The following is a 12,344-nucleotide window of genomic DNA, read 5'->3' as shown; positions in this document are numbered from 1 at the left end:
CTTTTTGAACATCAAGTTACGAGTAGCATCACCGGTAAATGGGGCAACTGCAGTACTATTCAATTATTATTCATCTCATATCATGCTATTATTTTATTGTATGTAAGAATTTTGCTCATAAATACCAAAATTTTTAAAATATATATACAAAAATTTTTATATTTTTAAAAAAATATAAAAACTCATAAAAATATATAAAAATTTATATAAAATATTTTTTGAAAATGTATAAAAATATAAAAACATTTATATAAATATGTGCCAAATTTTATATATATAAAAAATAACAACCGTACAATTACACCAACTTTTTTGAATTAGTGCTCCTAATCCAATATTGACCACATTGTACCTAATACGACCACGTGTTAAAATTGTGACACCAATCACCAAGGACCCCACATGGGCAACATGTCAAAAGTGGATAGCTTTTGGCGCTAGTCAGAAGCTAGTCAAAAGGTATTTTTCATGTCAAAAAACGGGATACCTATTAAAAAAGTTTTTTCCATGTAGTGACATATATGCTACATAAAATAGGGCCTGTCTAACGAATGCCCTCTTCGTTAATATATATTTTTAGATGTTATATTTTTAAAAATATAAAATTAATTAAAGAAAGTAAATAAAATAAGGAAGAATTATAGGTAAGATTAAATAGAAAAAATATATAAATATAAAAATTATTAGTATGTGTATATACGTAGACACCAAAAAAATTTTATAAATCATTTTATGATTTGTTAATATCTATTATTATTTATTTATATTTATTTATCTCTATTTATATTTTTACCTTTTTAAAAAAAAATCATTCCATCTCATTTGATTTTTATTTGATTGTTTTTGCAGAAAAAATAGAAAGAAAAGAAAAGGAAATACAGAAAAGGAAAAAAAAATCAAAATCAGATGTAAAAAAAAAAAAAATTTCCGCGCTTGCTGCATTTCAAGCTTCGTACAAGAAGCAAAGTAGTAGTACAAAAAACCAGCTGGGATTAGAGCAATTCCCATTCGCATTTTCCTTTTCTTTTCTCTTCCTTTTCCTTTCTTTTTCCTTTTCTTTTTCTTTCTTTCTTTCTCTCTTCTTTTTCTTTCTTCTTTCTTTCTTTCTTCCATCCTTCTCCATCCGAACTCCACCGCCGCCAACCATCAACACACGTCGAGCTCTACAATCATTCGCCCCTCACCTGTAGCTGTCCATGGCCCCCTCAGTTATCAGGAAGTTTCGTTATCCCCATTACTTTTCTTTTATTCTTTATTTTACTTTGGGGACAATGTAAGATTTAGGTGTATGGGAAAATAGCATATGATAGTATATTGGAAAAGTGCAAATATTGGCCATAGTTGCTGCTGTATAGACGTGGAGACATTATCTACTTGGAAGGTACGTTATCATTAAAAATGACCATTAGAGCATTGAATATATGATGGAACAAAGATTGAACACTCTTGTGCAGCAGAAATGGATGGCTAAGCTAGTAAGATTTGATTATGAGCTTCAATACAGGAAAGAAGCATATAATATGGTGAGAGATACTCTCTTTAGAAAACTAGCAGAACCAAGAGAAGCTCTTGCCATCATCATTGTTAATAGTGATCTTTGATAGTGATTAAAAAGGGATGGCAAATAGATATAAGGCTATAGACCTTCATCACTCAATTACAATTTGATCTTTCTAAGGTCTCACCTTATTACACATGGAGCAACTAGCAGTTAAGGAGGATGGGGAGACTAGTGGTAGAAAATGACGGCCAATTCAAGAATAATATAATTCACTTGTGGCATTTTAGTGCTGTTGGAGGCATTCAGGAGTTTATGCTACCTAAAAGAAGTTGAAGTCAGTGGTTTATTAGAGAAGAATGTATCAAGAAATAGTCAACTATGTGGCTGCATGTGATGTCTGTCAGTGCAACAAATATGACAATACTGCTTATTTCGGTTTATTATGACTTTTACGTGTGCCTCAAAAGGTTTGGAGTGAATTTCCATGGACTTTATGGAAGGTTTACCTAATGCACATGGTAAACAAGCCATCTTGGTGGTGGTTGACAAGTTAGGTAAGTATGCACACTTCTTGGCATTGTCACATGCTTATTCAGCATTTATATTTGCACATATTCCTGGATCAGATCTATAGACTTCACGGGTTGTCTCAGAGCATTGTTAGTGACAAGGATGTGGTCTTCATTAGCACTTTTTGGCAAGAACTTTTTAAGTTACTAAAAGTGCAGATTAATACCTCTTCTACCTACCACCCTCAGTCAGATGGTCAAACTGAGGTGGTAAACAGGTGTTTGGAGTAATATTTGAGGTGCATGTGTGGAGATTTTCCAAAGCAGTGGTCTATCTAGTTACCCTTGGCTGAATATTGGTACAATACCAAATTTCATGCTGCCACTAAGGTTATCCAATTTGAGGTGGTGTATGGTCATGCACCATCGCTGCATATGCCTTGTCTACTTGGGAATTCAGTAGTGGAAGTGGTGGATAGAATCTTGGCAGCAAGGGAGATAGTTTTGCATCACTTAAAGTACAACCTTCATAAGGCACAAAATAGGATGAAGCAACAAGCTGACCAACATAGGTCTGACAGACAGTACTAGGCAAGAGATTGGGTGTATGTGAAACTATAACTGTAGAGGCAACACTCTTTGAAGGTACACTCTTGTTAGAAGTTAGCTTCTAAGTTTTTTGGACCTTTCCAAGTGATCAAAAGAGTACACCCTGTTGCATATCAGCTTTAGCTGCCTAATATGGCAAAAATACACTCTATTTTTATGTATCTCTTCTAAAGAAGAAAGTGGGCACTCACTAGTTACCTCACACATTCCTTTTGCAATCAATACACAGTCAATACATAGGGATAATTATTAATGGAGCCTATAGACATACTTGATCATAAATTGGTGAAATGTGGTAACTCTCTTGCTACAAAAGTTTTGGCGCAGTGAAGCAATTCTTTTCTTGAAGATGCTATCTGGGAATTCTGGTTTTACCTTAAACAACAATTTCCTGAATTTAATCCTTGAGGACAAGGATTCTCTGAGGGGGAAGTATTTGTTACCTTAGTTTTATTGATAGGGTTTTTTTTTTTTTTTTGTAATAAAGCAAGTATGATAGGGACTTAATGAATAAATCCTTATAATTCTTGTATGTCGGTTGGTTGTAATGAATTAGCTGACTTGGACAAGTGTAGTAGCCGAATAAAAGAGAGGAGGGTGGTAAGTTGAAGGCAGTTCTTGGATTTCCGATTTCCATTACTTGTAATTGATTATCATCTTCATCTACATTCTTCCTACTCATTCATCAATCAATAACAATCCCTAATTCTCTGAGTTGTCTTCTTTCTTTCTTAATTACAGCTCCTTGAATTAGTAAATTGTAGTGGGATCTTCTACTTTCTGCAACATTCACCTTCAAGTGCTTCTTGTTTTCTAAATAACGATATAGCCTTTGAAACTATTTTCTTTGTTTTCTGTCTTCGACAGAATTGTTCTTGGAAACTAGTTTTAGGGTTTCCTTTGTTTCCTTTAATTCCTATTTTCAGGGATTTTCTCTGTTCTTCCCTTAATCAATTGAATTGCAAACTCTCTTGTTTTTATTATTTCTATTATCTCAAGTACAGGACGCAATTACATCAATCTGTGCCATCTGTTACAAAAGTTCAGCTTGACCTTGCTCCAATTACGTTGCACAGCTTTGCACAAGACCAGCTTCAGTGCTAGTGCTTCATCTAGGAGTTTGTTTCCCAGACTTATCTCTTTCAGTACCCACCCTGTCATTCTATTACTTGCATATTCCTTGACTGTGACTCCAATCCCAAAAAAAAGCTGCCCTTTCTTCTTGGTTGTTGCCATCTCCATAATCATAGCTTCTTCATTTGCATTGTCCTGGCCCGGTAATTCTTGCCTAGGGACTGTTTCTTCTGTGCTCTCTCCTTCTTTCGTGCGCTCTAACTGCAGCTGTTCCAACCATTCCTTATGAGCTTTTCCTATCATTTTTAATGGTGGAACTCTATCTGATTTCTCAAATTCCCTTTTGTTTCTTTCTTTCCGCACCTGCCACAAGATATTTGCAGTCAAACCAATATGTTCCATCCCTTCTGGCCTATGCCTTGCTTCTGAAATTCTTAGCCACCAACATTTGAAATCTCCCTGCTGATCCTTAGCTCCATCCCACTGAATAAGAGCTGCCTTCCATATGTTCACCGTGTGAGGACAAGTCAGCAGGAGGTGTTCAACTGTTTCCTGTGTTGTTCCACACGTCGTGCATATCGGATCATCCACCCCCCATTCGTCTACTCACTGCTTCCTTCACTGGCAGAGCTCCTTGAATGCATTTCCAGATGAAAAACTTGATCTTGTGTTTAATGTTTAACCTCCACAGTGTGTTCCACATCTGCACTACTTGTGAATTACCTTCTACATAACTAGAGCAACCTCCCTCAGGATTACTCCTTGTCCCTTTTCTGTAGTGCTTCATCAAGAGTTTGTAACCTGGGTTAACAGTGTATAGCCCTCCCGCCTTTGGTTGCCAATAAAAACTATCTTCCATCTTGGATAGGCTCAAAGGGATAGCTAGAATTTTTTGCGCATCATTTCTATTGAAGTTTCTGAAAATGATACTCCTGTTCCATCTATGATGACTTATTAGCTCATCCACCCTTTCCAGCTCACAATTACTCCATCGGCATGTAGTTGGCCTTCCTGTAGCTGTATCTGGAATCCACTTGTGTTCCCAGATGCTTGTACTACGCCCATTCCCTATCCTCCTGATCAGTCCTTCATTGAGTAAGCTTCTTGCTCCCATTAGTCCTTGCCAGATCCAGGATGCATTTTTGGTAGAGCGGCATTGTAAGATGGACTCCTTAGGAGAATATCTGGCTTTCAACACCTTACTAACCAACAGATTTGGTTTAGTAAGTAAATGCCAAACTTGCTTTCCTAACAAAGCTTGATTAAAAGCTTCAAGATCCTTGAAGCCTAGACCTCCTGCACTTTTTTTCAATGCCATTCTTTCCCAAGAAATCCAGTGCATTTTGTTCTTGCCATTAGATTCTCCCCACCAAAAGTTGGCCATCAATGCACAAATATCTTTACACAATCTTCTTGGCAGCTTAAAGCAAGACATAACATACGTAGGCATAGCCATTGCAACTGCCTTTAACATTACTTCTTTACCTGCTGGACTCAAAAATCTGTTTTTCCAATTCTGGAATCTTTTTCGTATATTGTCCCTCACAAATCCAAAAATCTGGTCTTTAGTTCTTGAGACTACCATAGGGAGTCCCAAATATTTACCTTGCTTTGCCTCTACCATTCCTCCAAGAGCAAGACAGACCTCTTTCTTTTGCTCACTGTCCATGTTTTTGCTAAAGAAAACTGCAGATTTGTCCAGATTGACCAATTGCCCTGAGGCGTTTTCATATGTTTTCAAAACTTCCATAATTTCCACTGCCTCTTCCTTATTGGCTTTACAAAAGATGATAGAATCGTCAGCAAAGAAAAGGTGAGTTAGAACTGGTCCATGCCTGCTGATTTTTAGGCCTTGAATCCTTTTACTTTCCTCAGCTCTTCTTAGCAAGTTAGAGAAGCCCTCTGAACAAATTAAAAACAGGGACAGATTCACACACAAAAATATTATAACAAAATGAGTGGAGAAGGAGAAGGGAAAATGGTGTGTGTGACGGGAGCTTCGGGTTACACAGCTTCAGGGCTGGTGAAACTGTTGCTCGAGCGCGGTTGTACTGTTAAAGGTTCTATTCGAGATGCCAGTTAGTCCAGTTTTTATTCTTGATCAACTATCTAAGTGGCTTGTGCAGTTTTTGATGCCCTGCTCTGATTGTTGTTTAATTGCTCCTGGAATCTAACATTTTAGGGTAAATTACTTATAACTATATTTTAGGGTGATTTTATATAATGCTGGATGGTCCCCCTAAGATTTCAAAATAGTCACATAACCCCCCATAGTTATATGTAAAGCGGAAAATGATGGAATGCACAATTAGTTACGACATTTATACCAAACGCGCTCTAAAAGCATGTGTGATAAAGTCTTAATTTCAATGTAATTCCCTTATAGTTTGTATAAATGCCTACTTTATCCCTCTTGTGATTTTTATATGTATCCACATAATCCCCTTATACTTTTATATAAGGTAATTAAATCATCGATTGATTTAGCATTAAAGTAAAAATACTAATGGTATTTCAATTAACGACATTACATAGGCTATTCTCTATCAAGTTTCCGCTTTACATAAATCATAGTGGGTGAATTGGATATTTTAAAATGTTAGAAGGGTCATGTGGCAACAAACAAAGCCACAGGAGCATTATATGTAATTTGCCCAACATTTTTATTCAACTCTGCAGTGTGAAATTGTTTTGTAGCTTCAGATGATATTCTTGCAACAGCTGCTAGTAAATGCTCCCCATGTTCTGTTTGCTCAAAAAAAAATCACTTGATCGGTTTTGACTAGTTCAATTAATTCTTTAGTTTTGTAATTGAACCGGATCAAAGGCATGATCGGTTCACGATTCAACCGATCGAACCAACTGATCCGATCCAGTTTTCGAAACATTGGGGTCAGTCAGTCAGGGTAAGGTTTGATAGAGCGGTTATTTAGCACATTTTGCACTATTATTCTGTCCTAATTTTGGCTACTCATGGTGCTAAGAATTGAAAATTTGCTCATATTTGATATTTGTGTAAATTGTAGGTGGTTGGTGTTAAAAGTGATCGCGTGAGGCACATTTTCAGAAGACTCTTTATTTTATGGCGTGCTCACGCCAGAAACTGAGGAGATATACCTAAAGCCGGACCCGCGGGATTGGTAGCAGCAGGGCTAACTAGGAAACCAAGCCCACGTGAACCCGATGCATGGAATCAAAGCCCAGGCTCCAAAAGAAAGTAAAACCCAGACGTTTCTTGGTCTCTATGGGCGGCGGCTTCAAAAAGGAAAAAAGGCCAGAATCACGTCTGATCAATTAGAGTAGCTTGAGTTTCAATTTGGAGTCAGACGTCTGGGGTCCTTCGGTCTTTCACAGCAATTAGTCAAAGCCAGATTCACGTCTAATAGATTAGCTTAGCTTTAGTTTTCTTTGGCTCCCATCTGTCAGACATTACAGACGATTTACTCTTTGCTTTTGGCTTCTGTACGACTTCCCTATTAGACTATTGCTTTTACTTTGGTCTCAGTGGTACGAACACGAAACCCCACAAAGGGAAGCAAGGCTTTTCAGCCGTTCCTTCGCTATTTCACTTTTCCCAATCCTTTTGATAATTAAGTTGAATGATATCAATTGAACCACGCGAGATTGATACGATGAGGAACGGTTAGTTTTCTTCTCTACCCAACAGTTGACGCGAGGGCGCGGTCCATAACATCTGTGAGATCTAATCAAATTTTTATTATTTCTTCCAATTCGTTACTATTCGTGCGTTTCCTGGATTAATTGTTTATGGATATTTTATTAATTGAATATCAACGGTCGGGTATTTGATTTAATTTAATAGCCTACCGTCACATTAACTAAATTGAATCCGTAATTGTTCATTTAGTTGATACCTAATGACAACCACCATAATTGACTTTATATTGGGGGAATGCAAGATCTAATTTAAATAAACCCTCTTAGTGTGTTTATTGGTTAGGGTTAGGTTTTTCCAGTTTTAATGCAACTGGATAATTAAATTCCTACAGTCGTACCTAGGGTTGTTTTTTGGTTAGAGAAGCAGTCAACGGTCGTACCTTGGCTGTCAAAAAGGTAAGGAAGAACTGGCTGTCAGAGCTTGTTGATAACTATAACCAACTTAATAACGGATGAATGAAATATCTCTGCATCGATGATCATTTAATTGGGCCGTGCTTGAAAAGTTAATCATTTGGGTAAAATTTTATTAATTGCTATTTTTAGTAAATTGTACTTGTGGAGTTATCTTTTGAATTTTATTTATTTTATTTTCATTTCCATCCCATTAATCATCCCCCAATTTTATTCTATTGACTTGGAAAGAAACAACTTCCTACCCACTTCCTGTGGAATCGACCCTACTTGCCATTATACGCAAAATTAATATTTTTATAGATAAATCTGGTATATCGGATAAAGCAAACTCTTCGGGAACAGGATGAATTAAGTAACCTACTGCACACCTAGGGTCCCTGCTCCAATACTTAGATTTGTTTCATAATTAATTGAGGTGGTAATTAGAACTTTTTAGTAATTATTATTGTACAGATTCGGCACCTGTCAATTTTTGGCGCCATTACCGGGGAACGGTGTTTTGGTTAATTTTGTTTCTTTCTAAGTTGTTCTCTTTGGATTTGTCTAACATTTTTCTAGTTTATGCCTCGTTCTTCTCATACAGGTGAATTGATTTTTTACCCAAAAGTAGTGAAGACTGCGCCCCAAACTAAGAAAGAGACCAGACAGCTAAGGAAGGAGCAATCCAGCACTGCATCTCAGAGACTGGATCCGGAGATTGAGTCAACAAATTTGAGTTGTTAAAATTTAAGTGACTCAGGCCAAGAGGACATCCCTATGGCGAATGCAAGGACACTAAGGGAGCTGGCTGCTTCGGAATTGTCCCAACAGCCGTTGTGCATCACATTTCCAACTCTAGTTGAGAATACCTCTTTCGAACTGAAGTCAGGATTAATTCACCTCCTACCCACGTTCCATGGCATCTCGGGTGAGGAACTCCATAAATACATTCAAGAGTTCGATGTGGTATGCTCCAGTATGAAGCCTCCAGGAATTACTGAGGAGCAGATTAAACTTAGAGCCTTCTCATTCTCTCTCAAGGATGCAGCGAAGGATTGGTTGTACTACCTACCTGCAGGTAGTATCACCACATGGACCTAACTTAAGAAGAAATTTTTGGAAAAATTCTTCCCTGCGTCCCGGGCTGCAAGTCTAAAAAAAGAGATATGTGACATTAAGCAGTACCCTGGAGAATCCCTATACGACTATTGGGAGAAGTTCAATAAGTTGTGCACTAGGTGCCCACAACATCAAATTAGTGAACAACTATTGATCCAATATTTCTATGAGAGCCTCCGGTCGTCTAATAGGAGTATCATTGATGCTGCAAGTGGGGGAGCATTGGTGAACAAGACACCAAGGGAAGCATGGTTACTCATTGAATTGATGGCAGAGAATTCTCAACAGTTTGGCTTCCGTGAGAGTAACCCTACCCGTAGGGTCAACGAGGTAGAGACGTCATCCATTCAGCAGCAGATATCAGAGCTAACATCTTTTGTTCGACAATTAGTTGTGGGAAACATGCATCAAGCAAAGGCCTGTGGAATCTGCACAAATGTGGGCCACCCCACTGACTCATGCCCTATGTTGCAAGAGGATGGGGCTGAACAAGTGAACATGGTTGGAGGCGTACCCGCGCCTCGTAGGCAGTATGACCCATATTCCAACACGTATAATTCGGATTGGAGAGACCACCCCAATTTCAGCTATGGGAATAGGCCACAGAATTTATTCTCCAATCGTCCACCGGGATTCCAGCAACCATGGCAACCAACATCACAACCTTCGTCATCTAACTCAGGAAGTTCTTTGGAAGATATTGTCAAGAGCCTGGCCACGAGTACTGCTCAGTTCCAACAGAAAACCAGAGCAAGCATGAAAAATCTGGAGATTCAAATAAGTCACATGGCAATCGCGATTAATAGCTTGGAGTCCCAAGTTTTTGGAAAATTACCATCGCAACCCGAGACAAACCCAAAAAATGTGAGTACCATGACATTAAGAAGTGGTAAAGAAGTGGAGGGGCCTAAGACCACGAACCTGAAAGATAAGAGTGAGGAGGAGATAAAAAAAGAGATTGAGGAAGAAAGACACATTCATGGAGACCCTAAGGTAACTCTTACTCCATCAATTCCTATTAAATCTAATTTACCTCCTTTTCCATGCAGGTTGGAGAAAACGAAGAAGGCGGGGAAAGAGAAAGAGATCCTGGACGTGTTCAGAAAAGTGGAAATCAACATCCCTTTGTTGGATGCAATCAAGCAAGTACCGAAGTACGCAAAATTTCTCAAGAACTTGTACACTCACAAGAGAAAGTTGAGAGGGGATGAAAGGGTAGCGGTAGGAGAAAACGTATCAGCTATACTCCAAAGAAAACTCTCACCCAAATGTGGGGATCCAGGTATATTCACGATCCCTTGTAAGATAGAAAATACACCGATCAGGAGAGCCGTTTGGATTTAGGGGCGTCAATCAACGTGATGCCAAAAATCATTTATACGTCCCTGAATCTTGAGTCATTAAAAGAGACGACCATCATAATCCAACTTGCCGACAGCACCAATGCCTACCTAGAGGGGTTAGTTAAGGATGTCTTGGTTCAAGTAAATGAGTTAGTTTTTTCATCAGATTTTTATATCTTGGATATGGGAGATGAAAAGTCGTTAAACCCGTCACCTATTTTGTTAGGTAGACCTTTCTTAGCACTGCTAGGACAAAAATAGACGTGAATGAGGATACTTTATCAATAGAATTTGATGGCGAAACTGTAAACTTTAATATTTTTGAGGCGATGAAGTACCCAAAAGAATCTAACTCAGTCTTTGCTTTGAATGTTTTTGAGCTCATTGTACAGTAAACTTTCGAACTGAATGGTGAGGACGCATTGGAAGTGGCCCTAATCAAGCATCTTGAGTTGGGTGTAACTCTTGATGTGGACATGAGGGATGAGTTGCACCATGCAGTTGAAGCCTTATACTCACTATCAACTGTTTCTCCAAGGTATGAGTTTACTTCTCTGTTTGTGCCAGAGACTCAGACAAAGCTGCTTCCTTCAGTTGTGCAGGCACCGGAGTTAAAGGTTAAGTCTCTCCCGAAGCATCTAAAGTACGCATTCCTGGGAGACCGGGAGACACTTCCGGTAATTATTTCTGCATATTTATCTTCAAATCAAGAGGACAAACCGGTGCGAATTCTTAAGGAGCATAAGGAGGTAATTGGATGGAGCATAGCAGATATAAATGGAATAAGTCTATCCTTATGCATGCACCGGATTCGACTCGAAGAGGATGCGAAGTCGATAAGACAGGCACAACGGAGGTTGAATCCTCTGATGATGGAAGTTGTAAAGAAAGAGATACTTAAACTCCAAGAGGTGGGGATTATTTTTGCTATCTCGGACAGTCCTTGGGTGAGTCCTGTTCAAGTGATCCCAGTGATCGTAGAGGAGAACCAGGAGGGTGATATGGTTCCAATTAGGAAAGCTACTGGCTGGCGTCAGTGCATTGACTACCGGAGGCTAAATTCTGTGACGAAAAAGGACCATTTTCCTCTCTCTTTTATTGATCAGATAATAGAAAGATTAGCTGGTCGTATTTATTGCTGTTTCTTGGATGGTTTTTTAGAGTACTTCCAGATCGTGATATCACCAGAGGACCAGGAAAAGACCACGTTCACCTGCCCATTTGGTACGTTTGCTTACCGTAGGATGCCTTTCGATTTTTGCAATGCTCCAGCAACTTTTTAAAGGTGCATGGTAAGTATTTTCTCAGAATATGTAGAAAAGATAATCGAGGTGTTCATTGATGATTTTAGCGTATACGGGGATAGTTTTGATGAATGTCTTGATAATCTAGCTTTAATTCTGGAAAGGTGCATAGAAACGAATTTGGTTCTTAATTGAGAGAAGTGTCACTTTATGGTCGAACATGGTATTGTTTTAAGGCACGTTGTGTCGGCTAAGGGAATAGAGGTAGATAAAGTTAAGATAGATCTTATTTCTGCTCTACCTTATCCCGTGTATGTACGGGAGGTACGTTCTTTTTTGGGCCATACAGGATTTTACAGGAGGTTCATCAAGGATTTCTCAAAGATCGGAGCTCCCTTGTTCAAGTTGCTGCAAAAGGACGTGCCGTTTGACTTCACCGATGAATGCAAAGTGGCATTTGATAAATTGAAAGAGTCGTTGACGTCACCGCCCATCATTCAACCCCCAGATTGGAACCTGCCGTTTGAAATAATATGTGACGCGAGCGATTATACCGTAGGAGCCGTATTGGGACAGAGAATTGGAAAAATGCCACACGCGATTTACTACGCATCGAGAGCATTGAGTGGAGCCCAATTTAATTACTCCACGACGGAGAAAGAATTATTAGCTGTTGTTTTTGCACTAGAAAAATTTAGGTCATATTTATTGGGTGCGAAAATAATTGTTTTCTCTGATCATGCAGCCTTGAGGTACCTGTTGGCGAAAAAAAATGCAAAATCGAGGCTGATCAGGTGGATCTTGCTCCTGCAGGAGTTCGACTTTGAGATCAAGGATAAGAGCGGAGCCGAGAATTTGGTGGCTAATCATT

The 12,344-nt window shown here is 38.7% G+C and overlaps 1 protein-coding gene and 1 non-coding gene across 2 annotated transcripts; one reads left to right on the top strand and one right to left on the bottom strand.

The window, feature by feature from the left end:
• Positions 1 to 8,544: 8,544 nt before the first annotated feature.
• Positions 8,545 to 10,097, top strand: LOC113759552. The gene is made up of 3 exons (XM_027302124.1): positions 8,545 to 8,845; positions 8,930 to 9,879; positions 9,936 to 10,097. The coding sequence occupies exons 1-3, from the start codon at positions 8,545 to 8,547 to the stop codon at positions 10,095 to 10,097; spliced, it is 1,413 nt and encodes a 470-aa protein (XP_027157925.1).
• Positions 8,917 to 9,023, bottom strand: LOC113764267. The gene has a single exon (XR_003467547.1). It is a non-coding gene; the product is annotated as a small nucleolar RNA R71 (small nucleolar RNA).
• Positions 10,098 to 12,344: the final 2,247 nt, after the last annotated feature.

The sequence above is a fragment of the Coffea eugenioides genome, chromosome 2, assembly GCF_003713205.1.
Source record: "Coffea eugenioides isolate CCC68of chromosome 2, Ceug_1.0, whole genome shotgun sequence".
In the NCBI taxonomy this organism is placed as follows: domain Eukaryota; kingdom Viridiplantae; phylum Streptophyta; class Magnoliopsida; order Gentianales; family Rubiaceae; genus Coffea; species Coffea eugenioides.
Note: the sequence above shows the minus strand (reverse complement) of the source record. Positions and strands in the feature narration are given on the sequence as shown.